The 16875-nt window shown below is 38.0% G+C and overlaps 1 protein-coding gene across 2 annotated transcripts in view; it reads left to right on the forward strand.

Annotated features, from left to right (window-relative positions):
• PRKCE (protein kinase C epsilon) overlaps window positions 1–16875 on the forward strand; it is a 286394-nt gene that overhangs the window by 224054 nt on the left and 45465 nt on the right. For both annotated transcript variants that reach the window (XM_029965058.1, XM_029965059.1), the window contains exon 11: window positions 5582–5736. In XM_029965058.1, the coding sequence (XP_029820918.1) occupies window positions 5582–5736 (155 nt within the window). The remainder of the gene's footprint in view (window positions 1–5581; window positions 5737–16875) is intronic.

Genomic DNA, 16875 nt, shown 5'->3' on the forward strand with positions numbered 1-16875 from the left:
AAATTGCTACCTTATTTGGAACTCCATGAAAGCCCTGGTACAAAACAGGAAAAACAACACAATTAGCCATGAGTATAAACACTGAAATCAGAGACAGATAATGTGGTAGTGTCCTGTTGGAGATTGTTACTGTAAACTTCAAAAAGAAATCACATGAACAGGAGGGAGCTTTTTGTTGTTTTCCTTAGTGGCGTACCTGGTTTTTCTCTTGGTTTTATATTTGTCACTCCTAATGCTGGGATTGTGGAAAATGAATCTGCTATCCTGGTTAGTCTTCGGCTCCGGGCGGTGAAGGCTTGCATATAGTTTTGTGTACAGTATGCCTGTGCAATTTCCATCAGAAGCAGGAAATGTTTATTTAAGTTCTAAGGGGTGGGACAGTTGCTGTAGTTTTAGGTAATTTTAAACAAACTCTTTGAGCATCCTGTTTAAATAGAGTTAAGTAATCACACTTTTGTACTAGTTGGAAAAGAATTCCATACATGCATGATATGAATAAAATATCATCTTACAGAGCATACCAAGGTGATATACTTACCTGACTTCTTGTGCAATAAAAGTTGTATCTTTGACTTTTGTTTTGCAACAAGTTTAGTGGCTAAACACATTCTATTATGTAACAGTACTCTACTAGAGTATGAACTGTTTTGCATTTAAGTTTAATACATGTTGGAAACACGTATTAGTTTCCTTGGTATTTTCAATGGTCTCTGGAGAAATCTAATTCAAACGCAACTTTCTGAAATTGGGAGGAAAAAAGTGTGTTCACACAAAAAACTTAGTTTAGGGAACTAGTGAGGATCAGGAAGAATTTATTCACACTCAATTGTACGAAAACATAAATGAAGGAAAAAATGGTTGTTGGAGTAGGGTGCTAAGATTTATCAAATGTGCATTTCACTTGAGGAGTCCATGTTCACTGGCTTTCCTGAATGATTTTAAGTATTGTAAGAGATGAACTGGGAGACAAAAAACAGTAGTGAAAAGATTTGTTCTCAGACTTGTGTCATGGATGCCCATCTCAGTTTTGAAACCGGGAGACAGATTGCATGACTTATTTTTGTTTTGTAATATTTCAGTAATGAGGCTATGCTGAACTGCATATTGGGTCCCCCAGCTGGTAGGACTCGTTTAAAAGGGGAAAAAAAAAAAGTTTGTATTCTTCAAATTGCAGTGATAATTGCACATGGCCTTATGTCTGTCAATGGGTTGTCTTTAGACTGCAATCTAATGTTAATGAGATTTTAATTGGAAAACAAACAAAGGACAGGCAGGTTAATGACTGATAACAATTTTTTAAAAGTCTTTTAAGAGCTACACAATGATTATTGTAAACAATACATCAAAGTCTTTCTATGTCTAACTTTCATAAAGGGTTTACGTAGAAGCTTGTTCCTTAACAATGCTATTATTCCACATCTAAACAACTAATAGACTGTATAGTGTCATCTGTTAAATCAAAACTGATTGGCAAGATTATCTGGTCTTACTAGTAGGAAGGTCTTGGTCATTAATCACACCTCCACAAAAAGGAGCTGGATTGAATCTGTTATGTCCTTAGAGTTTACCACTACTGGTGTTTCTGAAGATCTGCCCTCCTTTTCCCAATTTGAAATGTGTATGTTATTCCAACAGAAACAAAATATAGAACTTCTATCCAGTGAAACTCATAACATCTAAAACCAGGCAAATATAAACCGGCAGGGAGTGCACATACTATATGGTCAGATGTTAACAAAAAAAATATAAATAAAACTAAAAATCAGAAAATGGCTTTGATGAGGGAAATCTATGGCAATAATCAGAATAAAGTGGGAAGTATTAGTCAGAAAGATTTACTGTACAGCTAAAGGGTGTCTATATTGAATGTCAGGAAGGATGAAAAATCAAATTGGGACACAATTAATGGAATGGAATGAGAGAGGTGGAACAAGATTTCTAGTTTAAGTGACAAGAGTACTTCTCCAGATAGTGATAGGGACAAAGACTAGAAAAGACGTTGCTTTTGGTGTCCAGTTTTGATGACACAAAGTGTGTAGGAGACTCTCAATTAAGAAAGTTGAGAGGTGAGACTGGAATCATAGAGATATTAAGACAGGCATTTTGTATTCCGCTATAGTAGTTACGCTTATGGTCAGAAAATACTATGGAAATACAGAGAGAAGTTGAACTTTTTTTGTTTTGACTTCTAGCCTGTTTATTTCATATCCAATTTTCTTTTAAAATCTTTTACCCATGCTCTCTGCTCCGCTTTTCTTTCCATTTGTTATTTTAAGTATTCTCATTCAACCATACCTTTTGAGAAATTCAAGGAAAAGCAGGTATGATTAAAGGCTAAAATAAACCTTGTAGAAGAATCTAATTACTTCAGAAAACATATTAACTTACTTTGCAGCACTTTTGTGCTTTATAGGTGCCAAGAGAGGATTAATCTGTAGTCTCTTTGTTTGTGATTTTGCCTTTTATTTGAGTTTATATAATTAAAGAGTTCCCAGGACTGCTTTACATTTATTTTGTTCATCAAAACATGCTTCTCAAATGTGATGAAAACGGAGTCCAAAAATAATGCAGTCCAAACCAAAGCCATTCGGTTTTCTCTTGGAACACAACCAATGATAAATTCATACCTCCTATCTCATTTTTAACTGAGTAAATGCTGTGTTGTCCCTTAATGTATAATTCTTAAGAATGTTCACTTTATGCTCTCCTACTTCAGTGTTTTAATAAATCCTAGTGGCACATACTGCAAGATGCATATAATCAGGAATAATAAAGTTATTTCACTATTACTGTTTGAGGATGAAATCCTCTCTGCACTGGAGTCTCAAATATCTCATTGGGTCTCTCAATGTGTGTGCTTACATTATGACAGAAAGGAAATAGTCAGAGGGTTGGGGACCTATATTTTGGTCATTAACTTTTAATGAAAGATAGGGGAAAAAGTTTGAGTATCAAAAATCAAAATAGTATATCTGTTGTTGTTGAGATTATGGGAATCAGGAAAAAAATGGACTTACCAATCTCAGCTCATATTCATAAAAGATTTTCTCTTCTTTTACATCTTCTTTTCATGTAAATTTGAATCCCAGCTGATCATGTTACTGTCCTGACCTGACCAAAAAAAAAAAAAAAGACCAGAGGCTGCTTTTAAGAAAGTATTTTTCATAGGGACTGAATATATTTAATCAAAAAAGGTGGTATCTTCTAGTGTTGAAATTCTGGCCTGCTGTGCATCTGCATGTTGTGCATCGTATTGTTTACTCCATGACAGTGGATGAGAATTAGTATTTTTCTTCTCTCAAAATCAAACACTTTTCCCATAATCACTGTAAACAGAGAACAGAACTTTCAAACTATTTTTTTCCTCTGAATTCTCATTAGAAAACTGAAATGGGTACCCAGGAAAGCTGGAAAAGTGACTCAAAATATCAGTCTGCAGCAGAAAAATACAATAGCAGAGCAATTTTGATCTCTGAGCTGTTAATTTTGGTTTTAGTAGCTATGGTTTTGATAATGTGGTCAAGTAAGCAGCAGAATCTACCAGAAATACCCTTTCAAATGGAGAATGGGATGTGCATAAGGAAGGTATGAAAGAGGATTCCAGTCTCCAACTCTGGAAACAGAGCTACTGCTAAAGCTTTTATTCAGACTGTGTAGTGAGAAAATACTCTGCTAAAGAGTCCAGGTTAAATTTTCAGTTAGCTGAACTGGAGATGTCCTACAAAGGTCTCAACTAAAAGAAAAGAACTTGAATTTTTAACTAAACACAATTTCTGATATTTAAAATCAGCAATTAGGCTTTTAGTGAATATGACAAAAAGCATTAGCTCTGTTTGAATCAAACACAGAGTATTTGAAAATTATACAGTGTATATCCTGATATGTTAGGAAATGGCCCTCATCTATATAATTGTGTAAACCAGCCTTTTGCTGGTGTTATCACTCTTGGGAGCAGCAGTTCCCAGCTCAGTAGCAAGTTGAGGATCACCATCTGGGAGTCACAGTTCTAAGCACCATCACTTTGCATCAGCAAAGAGACACTTGTACCAAAACTGCTCTTCAGAGATAGTCTGTAGTGTGGTGATGAGGAGCCCAGCAAAGGACAATGCCTGCATCTTCTTCTTAGGGATGTCCTGTCATCTTACACCACATTCCAGTACAAATATAGCTATGCTTTTGAGTGACTTCATGACAGAACTGACTGCATTGGTGTTATCCTTCAGCTCTAGCTTCTGAAATTTCCCAAATCTTCCTTTGTAAAGACTGGCCATGATGGGCTTCTGAAATCCTAAGACCATCTAACAACTATCAGATTTTCTTTTAAAAGCAAGGCTGTAATTCTTGTCAGTTCCAGAGAGAATCAGACAGACAGCACAGGACCCGTATTTTTGCTTAAAAGAAGTGAAGAGGGTGGTACTTAAAGCCTACACTAATGTCAGAAGATCTGGACTATGATCTTGAATATTTCATATCAGCAGAACTGATCACTGCAAAAGAACAAGACATGGCTCTGAAGCCATGCTCTTTTGAGTATGATACAGCCAGAAACTTCAATGGTATTCTTCAGTAGCTTTTTCTTCCTAGAGAATGGTAAGAAAAATGTTGGAAAATGTACCTAAGTCATAAGCAATGTTTTACCAAGAATACCACTCTAGCTGGCATTCTGAATTGGATCCAGTCTGGCAGTTTCCATGTTTCCAACATACAGGGGGAAAGGTGCAAAGTTTTTTTCTGCATCCTCTTTCTGTAGTCAGCAAAAAGTCAGACAAACATTTCTAGCCTTCTCCAGGAAACATCCCTGATAAGTATAACATTTAGGCATTTAATGAGCAGGATTAATGCACATACTTAAGTTTAAGGATATTTTTAAGAACTGTGCTCTGAATCCAAATCATAGGGTATGATTGCTATTCTCAAGTAAAGTTCGTTTCTAGACCTCTTCGATGGAAATAAGTTGGAAGGCTTGAACTTGGAAGTGATAAGCATCAGAAGAAAATAAAAAGAACCTGATATGTACTTTATTAACGTAATTCTGTTTCATTGTTTTGTGAGAGTTTGAGGCAATTCAAAAAACCATTTATAAGTGTTGGAGTTTGACAGCACTGTTTTCTGTAACTTAACATTTCTAAACGATTTTTACATAATTTGAGAAAGATGCTTTGCAGACATAGTAGCTGGTAAGAGAGAGGTGAAGAAATAAGAAGACTGTCAGTACTCGACAGAATTTATTTTATCTTTTCATAGTTATGGCTAAATTATAAAAGAAACAGCATCGTTTATGTATCTCTGCTATTATATAAAATTGATTATAATTCCATATGTATTTGTTGATGTGTGGAGTTTTGTGTGGGGGTTGCTTATTGCTACGTTTTGATTGCCGTTTTCTCACTTTGATACTCCTGTCTCATATTCTTTAGGTTTGGGGGATTTTGGTTGTCACCTTTTCATTTTTTGGAATTCTAGCATTTGTTTTTTTTTTATTTCTTGACGTAAATGTTCTGGTCACCTAAAGTGTAGCTTCAAGCAGTCCTTTGTGCACCGAAGAGAAATTAGCTAAATAGCCCTGTTTAATTAATTTCAGGACCGCCTCTTTTTCGTCATGGAATATGTAAATGGAGGAGACCTAATGTTTCAAATCCAGCGCTCACGCAAATTTGATGAACCTCGATCCCGCTTTTATGCTGCAGAGGTCACATCAGCACTCATGTTTCTTCACCAACATGGAGTCATCTACAGGTACTTTTTTTGATCAAAAATAAAGTATTCTTGAGGCATTGGGCTGGTTCTGGCTGAAATCCTCAGTCTCTTAGCAACCAGATTTAGATTAGTTGTTTGTTCCAATTTGCTTACACAGAACTTTTTTTTGGCTGTTTATCATTGAGAATGTTAACATTTGAATAGCCTCTGCAGCAGTTGCCAGCTGTGTGTGCCAGTTTTGTATTATAGTCCAAATAAAGTGGGTTTGAAAAAGCTTGGCACAGTGCGACCCAGAGGTGACCTTTCTGCAGATCGGTGCAATCTCTTCACTTTCCTCTCTGTGCCATAGATTTCCTCTCAGTTTCTTACTCCCTGCCACTTCCTGAGTTTGTTTGTCCTAGTTGTCTCCACTCTGATACAATCGGGATGGTCGTTTGCAATGCTTTACTTATGCCCCTTCCTCTTGACTGTTTGGGTGAAGGCTTAGTCACCAGCAGGAAGTGCCTCTTTGGAGACAATTTTGATTTGCTTGCAAGTGCCCTGCATCTATTTGAACCTCCTCCCCGGTCCCAGTCTCTAATCTTCAACACCCATGCACACACACAGACAAAAAGTGCATATTGTTGTGCTGTGATGAAGAATGCATTTAGGGATAGGCTTTATTATTAAAAGTAAGGATTCACTTTGAAAAATTTCACCCTGATGTTAATGTGTTTATTAAGTCCTTTATCTTGTCATTTCATGCTTCCTCTCTTTCTTTATTTGTTTTTAGCAGCCTATCATTGCTTGAGATAAATTTGGGCTTTCACAAGCAGTATGCTTGTGATACAAGTTGTCCTGTCTAGTAAAAACTCTGAGTTCTGTGGATCTGAGCTCTGTTATTCTCTTGATATTCTCACCCTCTTTCAGGTTATCAGTTTTGATTTGAGGTAGTCATCTCAGGGACAGGCAGTCTCAGATTTCTTGAGCAGAAACATCAAGATGAGGATGTAGAATTTGTCACATCCCTGGATTCATATTAAGGCAGATCTTAAGAGTATTAAAAATTGAGAGAAGGGAATTTTAAGTGTTTAGTAACCAGGACTGAGTGGTAAGTTCTATCGTAGGCCACTGCCTTTCCCACATACTGGGATTCAAAGGGAAATTTCTCAAAGAAGGGGTGTCCTTTCCAGAGACATTGCAAGCAGTAGGACATCACAATTTCTAAGGAAGATAAATCTCTGTGAAAGTGATCTTTTCATCAAAAATCCAATTTTCTTTATAAAATTTCTGTTGCTAGCTGCATCTCTTAATCTCCATTTTTTGTTAACACTGATATGATGTTTGCATACTGGGTTGTACTTTTGGCCCTACCACTTGACATGGGTTTGTTTTCAAGTGCTGAAGATCCAACACATTTCTTACCTTTCCTGCCCATATCAAATTTCCTATTCATTGTCTGCATTTATTTCCAAAGCTAGGTATTTGTACATTTAGGTAATAGAATGTGGCAACCTCAGATTTTGTAAGTATTCATCACAAGAGAAACAGACAAGCTTGTCACTTTACAAAGTGAAGGATTTTCAAGATTTGTTTCCATAAAATACTTGAGCTATTTTCTCCTTCCTGGAAACTGGAGGTAGTCACTTTGTAATTAGCAGGCAGTTTAATGATTTCTGTGAACCAGCAAGAAAGAACTGGTATAAAATTACCTCTCCCTTCTTTATATGTGTGCATTCATTCACCCCCATCCCTCCAGCTCCCATCCTTTAACACATTCTCTTCTCTCTCTACTCTTTCCTATCTCTTTTCTCTTGTCATATGTAGCTTTCTGCTGTGTGTTGACTCCTACCTACATTGAATTGTTTTATGTGCCTGTGTTCTTTCTATGACTTTTTATCAGCAGAATGCTTCAATCACGAGAGAAATGTCATGCTAAGACAATGTTTTGTAGTTTAAACTTCACAGTGTACTCACAACTTCTGATTCAGAGGCTGTGCTGACGTGTCTTTTGCATGTTGGAATATTACACTGAAGTTGTACATGGCATGTTATATTGAGTGTATGATCAGAAGAGGCAAAAGAAGAGAAATAACATGAGTTGTAGGATGAAAGCAGAAGCAGGAAGAAAGCAACAGGAAGAACATTAGGAACAGATTCAGCTGTATTTTGTTTTGACATAGGCTTTTGGATCTGGACATGGCAATGTCTATAAGAATTATTCATTTTCCGAACTGTGGGATACTAGGAGCTTCAACTATTTGTAAAATGTACATCCCAGTTACTCTATAAAATACAAGTTGAAGGAAAAAGTTAGTGATTATTTTAAAAGAATTAATCATGAGAAAATGTCACAATTCATTCACAATGTACCAGGCCCTGGCAGAATGCATTTGTTCATGTCAGGCATATGTTAGAATAATTGTCTTGCACAGAACAATTTCAGCCTAATTATTCCATACCTCACTGCGTTATTTACTACAGTGTTAAAATGCATTGGGATCAAGTCACTCCTTTATGTCTCCAAAGCTCTTATTAGCTGGCAAACAAGGAAAGAAAAGGGAAAGAAAAAAAAAAGAAAATAAAAAAACCTATGCTCCTGAATAACTACCAGTCATAACTACCTAACGTGCCTTCAGATATTTTAATAAAGAATACTTGTCTTCTGTGTAATTATATTCTAGAAAAAACATTGTGGTGTGAAATTAATGGTTATTCTCCAAAGTGGGAAATGCTGCTTGTGTGGGCACTACTTCAAGGAAAGTGGGGTATATATAAATAAACTAAGATGTTTGATGGAAATGAAGGTTTCAAAATAGCTGCTATACCTTCTGATCTTTTTTCAGCCCTGTATGTGAAAGTATTTGTTTGGAGCTAAACATAGTTATATTTTGGGAAGTAAATAACTAGCTTTAGCTCATGTTTTGGCTTGTTGGTTAGATTTTTAGAAAGTGCTATGATGATACTAAATGATCATCTTTTATAATAACTAGTTTATCCTCATTTCCCCTGGAGTTCAAAGAGAAGGCAAGCTCCCTGTTTGGCAATAGAAATTATTTTTTAAGTTCACATCTTTGCAGTTGGCCTAACAATTGTTCCCAGACTTGTCCAATTATCGGTGTGCTCACAGGAATTACGTCTTCCTTTTGTTTATTGAGTTTCTGTTGCAAATAAAGATGAACCTCAGAATTTATCTATATAAAGATATTCCTGTTACTGAATGCATCTTGTGTGATAGATAAACTTTACAATAATTTTTAGTGTGGCATTTTTAAAGGTATGATGTTACTGTTGTTGTGTCAAAAACACTTCAACAGCTTAATAAAAATATTTGCATTATCCCTGACACCTTCCCTCTCATCTGGCATTCAGCAATTCAGGCACATGTCAAGCTAGGGCCTGATAATACAAGTAGAGTCAATCAGACACTGGAGAAGTTTCAGTCACAGTTTCTGGCAGTCATCTTGTTTGTGTTATGCAATTGCACCACTTTGAAAAAATGTATCCAGGCTTCAGGAATTAAGGGCTAAACCATGAATCTCGTTTTGCCTGCGAGCTGAACTGGAGTTTGAACTGAACAATGAAAGGTTGTGGACTATGTTCAGTGTCACCTGTCCCTGGAACCTGATATTTTTAAAGTCCGTCATCATAAGCTTAATATATTCTCATATAGGGAAGATGCAACAAACTGCATGTGTGTAGAAACTGTCAGTTCTGTACTCCCCTCTCATACTGACTTTCAACTTCCCTGTGCACTTTCTGCAGATATATGTAAACATGTTTCACCTGCAGTTGTTGGGCTGAGGTCAGGAGTACCTGGGGTGGCTGTCTCTCGCTCTCGTAGGAATTCAAGTGAGGTGACACAAGTGGCCCACTCTGGCCTGAAATACCTACAGAAAAGTGTTGTCTCCCCAGACAGGAACATCAGCACTAGAATGGAGTACCCCTTAATGACAATGTCCCCAGTTCATATGTGATTTAGGAAATAACTGTGCAAGCTGCAAACGTAATTTCAGTAAAGACCTGAAAGGCCAGTAGTTGCATGTTGGTTATCTCTGGTATCCTCCAGGACCATTCAAGTGGTCTCTCTGAAATACAAAAGAAGGAAACTGAATGTACACAATTTCACTTCACCTGAGAGGATGAAAAATATCTTAATAGGGAAATTATTGTCACCTGCTTTGGGTTGACCACTTCTATGGGTTTCAGACGTAGGGTCTGTGAGATGTTGCCTTGAAATCATATAGCACCTGGTCACAGGGGAGTCCTTATTAATAACTGTGGGTTGTTGTGTTCCTCAGCAATGTGAAGTAATAATCCAGCCTGTAACTTGCTGGAGCTTTCTGAGGCTCTGTGCACTCTGTAATCAATGTGTTGGTCGTGATGAAGGATTTATTAACACTGAATTGAGGCAAATGTGAATATAAATAAACTGATGCCAATCCCTGAGCACCTCCGGGCTTTTTCCATACACAACTACCCTAAGAACTTGTTTGAACACTAACTGAATTTTTCCTTGGATGATCAGTTTTCCCAGAATTCCTGTTTATCAAGGCAACACACACCAGTGTTTCAGAAAGAAGAACTACCTAAAATTAAAAGCACATTCATTAGTGTGTTTTTACGTGAAATAAGAATATTTAGAAAGGCTGACTTCATTGGCAGTTGTATGATTCAGTGCAACCTTGGCAGAGTAATGAGGAGTTATATTTACACTGATGAAAATGTTGCATGGTCAGTGGTTAACATGTTAAAAGTCATCATTCTCCCAGGTTACCTTACTGTGTTTTTTTCTGAGTGGTAGCATCCAAATTAAATTCCCTTCCCTCCTATTTTTTTTTTTTAACGCAAAACTAGACATGGAGCATTTTGGTTTAAATTTAAGAATGTACAGATCATCTTATTTCAACTCTAAGTAGTTAAAGGTTAAATTGGTGCTTTGCTATGGTCCATGAAGAAGGGCAAAACCTTGTACTCTCATATAGCATATTCACACCCAAACACAGGAATATCCTGAACTCAAGCCCTTCTTCACATAAACTGCCTGTTGCAGTAGTCTGCTACAGGGAAGTTACAGTTTGCTTCTAGCCCAAGTGAGTAACAAACTATTTCCACTACCTTCAGTAAAAATAGGAAGCAAGGAGTGAATTGTACTGCCACACATGTGTCTGGAGTCCCAGGGTCTCCAGGGACTGCTGCCCAAGCCACGCCACCTGACCAGTGCTTTGGCCAGGTGTGTGCCCTGGACTACATCCATACTCTCTCTGCTCTGCCTGGTCTAGTTTCCAAAACTGAACGTGAGCTCCAACGGGATTTTAGTCAGTGGCCTCCTGCCCTCTTTGCACTTTTTCTTGCTGGATCTAGGCAGGCCAGCAGTCATGAAATGCATAAATAAGCAGGATGTCTTCCCCACAGGAAAATGCAGTGGGCTGGGGTGGAGAGGAGAGGGACTGAGGGAGATGAGAAGCAGGAAGGAGGGTTGGTTCCCAGGCTTCTGGCATTCGGACCGAGGGAGTCCACCCTGCCATCTGCCCAGCTTATGTATTGTGCTAAAGGCTGCTGTTGTATAGGAGAGCCTTTGACAAGGTTTCCAGCTGTGGAAGGATGAGTAAAGGCTGTGGGAATAGGATATGAACCACATGGTCTTGCCAACAGTAGAATGCTTTCTAAATTTCTCCTGGGTTTGGAACATTAAAAAGTCCTTAGTTGGCTCTTGCGTGGGAGTTGGGTATGTGGAGAGGCAGTGCCGGGCAGTTAATATTTAGAAGGATAGACCAGCACCATCAACCTCATTTGGGGAATAATGAGGTACTTCCAGGGGGAGTTCCTGGTAGCGACGTCAGCTTTTTTTTTTTTTTTTTTTTTTTTGCTTCATGTTTATTTGGTGCAAGATTTTCTTGTTTAATGACCGTTTGTATAGTGCTGTATTGTGTAAATAAAGCTATGACCTTTACCTTCTGATAACAGTATAGGAGTGAGTTAATGTTAAATGAGAGTGAGCAGGGAATGAGAATCTGCCTGGGTTAATGCCAAGTTTACATTCCTGTGAGGGCAGCCATATTCTGGTACCCTCAGTAGAAAGGGCGACAGTGCTTCTCAACAGATAATAGCAGTGAAATGTTACAGAACATATTTGTATTTATTTCTGGGTGAATGTCAGGGATTTTAGATGATTGATGTTTGTGCTTTTATTTTATAACAGGAAGAAATGTGTGTTATCTCTCAGCATTTGATAAGAAGGTTTTAACTGAGAGAAACATACACAAAATAAAAATCCACTAGAGCTGCAGCACATGTGAAACAGAATTTATTGACACGGCACAATCCCACTAGTTTTCCTAAACTGCTGAGACACAGCATTATTCCTGCAGAATCATGTACACCAGTTTCAAACAGAATCATACTCGGCAAACAATTTGCTAACATAGGAAAGAGAGTGCTTTTTGTTTCACAGTGCATGAAAAATCTGAAGGTGCTTCCTATATGTAATTCTGCTGCTAATAGGCAAAAGTTAGGACTGAATTTGAATCTATGTCTCGTTAAGGGTGAGGCTTTCCCTTTTTGCATGCTATTGAATACATCTACCAAAGTCTCATAGTAATACAGAGAAGTTCACAGCAAGTGTGGTTCTGAGGTGATAGGCATTTCTCAAGATTTTGTTGTACTCTTCAGATGCAATAGAGAATCATAGAACTGTAGAGTCGTTTTAGCTGGAAGGGACCTTAAAAATCATCTAGTTCCGACTCCCCTGCCATGGGCAGGGACACCTTCCAGCAGATCAGCTTGCTCAAAGCCCCATCCAACCTGACCTTGAACACTTCCAGGGATGAGGCATCCGCAGCTTCTCTTGGCAACCTGTTCCAGTGCCTCACCACCCTCACAGAAAAGAATTTCTTCCTAAGATCTAATCTAAACCTACTCTCTTTCAGTTTAAAACCATTCTCCTCATCCTGTAACTACATGCTCTTGTAAATAGTCTCTCTACATCTCTCTTGTAGGCTCCCTTCAGGTACTGGAAGGCTGCAGTTAGGTCACCCTGAAGCCTTTTCTTCTCCAGGCTGAACATTCCCAATTCTCTCAGCCTTTCTTCTTAGGAGAAGTGCTCCATCCCTCTGATCATCTTGGTGGCCTCCTCTGGACTTACTCCAACAGGTCAATGTCCTTCACATGCTGGGGACCCCAGAGCTGGACACAGTACTCCACATGGGGTCTCACCAGAGTGGAGTAGAAGGGCAGATTAATTTCCCTTGGCCTGCTGGCCACACTGCTTTTGATGCAGCCCAGAATACAGTTGGCTTTCTGGGCTGCAAAGTTGAAGAGTAATGCAAAATGTTGGATGAAAACATGTAAGGAACTCTTATTTAGTGTTTTTTTTAATAATGATGACAAAAATACTGAACAATCCTAAAAGAAAATTTGGATGATGCATTTCAGTGAAGACATACAATTTCTTCTGTTTTTTTCATCAGAACCTTGCTACTTTTGGCTTAAGATCTGCATTTATGCTCTTTGCCTGTCTTCCCACCCCCTCTTTTATCCACCTCCTTGTTATGTAAGAGCTTATCACTTAGATGCTGCTGGACAGACATTCCTGCATGCAGATCACTACTCAAAGGCTGATTTTGATTCAGTGACACTATTCATATGCATGATATGTGCAGCTTCCTGAATGATTTGGGACCTTCATTTGACTCTTCAGGTAGAAAACGTGTTGCTTTAAAAGAGAAAATCATCACATTTGAGAATGCACTGTTATTAAAAAACATATGTTCTTTTGCTTACTGTTGCAAAAAGCAGTGGAAAATGAGAATTTATCCAATCTCAAAGCTAACATAACTGAATTATCGCTGAAATCTTTGAAAATTTTAAAAGTATCTGTTTAGCTGACAACTTGTACTCACATGAAAGAAAACCAAAATAATATTGTTCACCGGGAGGTTGATTAAATAGGCCTAACAAACTAAAACAGAGAAAACTAAAACAATAATAGGCCTAACAAACTAAAACAGCCAGTAATCCTGCAAATCCCTCAGCATTTTTGGGAACTCATCAATGTCTCTACTGCTACCAGAATAAGTAGTGGTAGGATTACATCAGAAGGACCTTGGACAGATAAGGTGCAGTCTAACCAGGGGAATCAGAAAGTGGAACAAAATGGCTCAGGTGGCCATGACAGTGCTGAAAATGAGCTGAAAGGTGAGAGATAAGGAGGCCAAAGTGGTAATGAGTCACTTAGCTTACCTTCCTGTGTCAGAAGTAATGCCTGCCCCTTTCTTCACCTGCCAGCGTGTCACAGAGCCTGAACAAGCAGCTGTCCAGAGCAGTGACAGTAGGAGAAATACATTGTGTTCATCATCTCAGCAGCATTGAGTACATGTGGAGGAGGTAGATGTGGAGCAGGCTAAGCAGGAGGCAGATGTGGAGCAGGAATGGTAGTGATGCCAAGGCCAGCTTTTACCGAGATGGGAGCTTGTGTGGTTTCTGCACTGTTATATATCCAGAGGGAGAGATATGACACGAGGGAGAGATAATTTACTCCCAACACCGATTTTAATTTTACCCCCCCCCCAAGATCACTTATGATGGGGGTATAATATTTTAGATTCAAAAAAATTCTTACAGTAACACCCAGCTTATAAGAAGAGAGGCTTATGAGGAGCCCAAGCAGCATTTCTCACAATGTACACAGCAGATGGGTCTTCCCTTCCTTACCTCCTGCTTCTAGAATTTGTTTCCAGTAGTCAGTCTTAAAAAACAGCAGAGAGAGAGAAAAAATAAATGTGAGAGACCAGAAATAATGCCAGTAATGACATATGTATGCTTTTTCCTCCAGACTTCAATTTCTTTCTCCTGATGTATGGAAGACACAGAAAATATCACTCTTCAATGTCAAATAGAAACAGTACATGCAGTTATGTGCATTTTTTTTCATGTAGGTTGTTACAACAGTGGCAGTTGTTAAAGTACTCTTCACAGGGTATTCCAGTCCTAGGGAATGTGATTGCCTCTTCAGGGGAAGGGAAGGATGGCATGACTTCAGCAGTAGATAGCCAGTATAGCAGCCAGTGTGGGTGCACCTTGGTATGAAACTAATAGAGAAGCAGTACAAAAAACAACCAAAGAAAGCTTGGTCACGAGTAACCTGAACTGAGGAACTTCATATGTTCAAAACATGGAATATAAAGGATAAAATTAAGTAGTCACAAATAAAAATTATAACACTTCAAGTATTTACTTGATTTATTATAGGGTTCCCAAGGGAGATTCTATGGTCTATAATAACACCCATTTAAAAAATGCCTAAATATATTCTAACACAAATAATGAGTCAGATGAAATTGCTATGGTCAATTAAGTGGGTAATGGATATTTAAAAGCTTCCAAACATCAATAAATCTGAAAGAGGTCCAAAGGAGTACTTGTAGAACAAAAATAATAGGCACTTCAGAAACTGCCTGAGTATGTATCTGCGTAAACTTAACTACCAGTAAGAGGACAGCAAGTGTTTGTAGTACTGTATACTGAGGGTATAAAAGGCGTACCAAAGTCTGCCAGTTCATTTACTGTTAATCTGTAATGGGCCCAAAGGGACCATAACTATTGTAAAGATGTTCTGATTCTCATTTATATGAGTGTCTTCAAATATCATATAAAAGGATCCTCAGATTGTGCATGAGGAAAGTAGACAGCAGCTCAGCAGCATACACAAGGCTGAAGGCACTCCATTGCAAGCTTGTTGAAGCTGCCTCTGCCTCTGTAAGGTAATTTCCACAGACTCTGTGGGAGATATGCCTCGATCAGAGGTGAGAGAAACCCTTTGGACAGCCCTGGGGTTTAGACTGGTTCTCTTTTCACCTTTTGAAAGGCCACAAAATAAAAAAGAGGGGATATTTTCTCAGCCTCCACAAGATCAGAGCAAGTGGTGTGCTTGCACACGCAGTAAGACAGAAGTTTTGGGTTTCTGTGGATGACCTAAGAGGAAGAGGATTTCGCCATGATTTTTAAAACATCTGCAGATTATGTAGTTGTTCTGTCCACAAGCAAGTGGGTTTGCAGAAATTTTGAAATAATGTCCTGGAAATTATCTGTGTAGTAATAACAGCAAAACATTAACTCATATTAGTGAGCTATAGCTTATAAAGCCAGAGATAATTCGGTGACAAATTTAGCATAACTCATTACCTCTACAGACTTTTCTCCCCTGGCTCAGCTATGTGCACTCTTAGTTATGGCAAACTAGTTGTCTGTATAAACTCAATCCAGGAGAGATCATGCTAAAATTAAAAAATTCTGTCATATAAAATAGGGTTTATTTTTTTCACAACTTATGTAATAGAATCCATTTAGAAAGCAAACACAGTTGTGTTTGCCTAATTACAGCATAGTAGCATGGAAGTATGAAAGAAAGTGTAAGGGTTGATGCTATGGGCTGAGTGGGCAGCAGAGAGTGGAACTGTATCATTGCTAATAAAGTACTTCATGTCATCATTTAAAGTCTAAGTTGAGAATCATACTATATTGCCCCTTAATATTTCGTTTGCTGCACTATCAAGTTGTAACACAATACTATAAATTTGCTACAGAGACTATAAACTAATACCTATATTTGTTTCAGGGTTGGGAAATGCTGAGTTGAATATATCATATATATGTCTTAGAGATATAGCACAACTTCTGCAGCTTCTCTCCCATTTTGTTTTAAAGGTGTTTTGGTGATCTTTCTCAGAGACTGATTTATTCATGCATTTCCAATTGGAATTCAGAATGTGATAATACATAATGAAACTATGTAATAAATGTGACTATGACATGACATGCATGTAGAGGAGCCACCATCTGGTGTATAAGAGACTGTTTCTTTAAAAATCATGGTTCTCATTTACAGTAAAAGCTCCTTCTGACACCAGACGAGCAAAGCAATTTTACAGTGGAATTAAATTGTACTCAGTGTGCTCAGTTTAAGGCTGTCAGAAGGATACAAAGAGACTTTCTTGAACATTATAATTTAATTAAACTTTATGTGTAAGCTGTATAATTAGGTTCCTTGCTAGTCTTTGCCCACATAACTATCTGGGAGTTTTATAGGATAATTTCTGATCTTGTCAGAACATAAAGTCTGGTTAGCAGATCTCTGAAGAGGCTGGGCACATAGAAGTTACAAAAATAATTCCTCAGGCCCCAAATAACTTTTTTTATAGT

This window comes from Manacus vitellinus, unplaced genomic scaffold, assembly GCF_001715985.3.
Source record: "Manacus vitellinus isolate BGI_N305 unplaced genomic scaffold, ASM171598v3 scaffold_8_pilon, whole genome shotgun sequence".
Classification (NCBI taxonomy): Eukaryota; Metazoa; Chordata; class Aves; order Passeriformes; family Pipridae; genus Manacus; species Manacus vitellinus.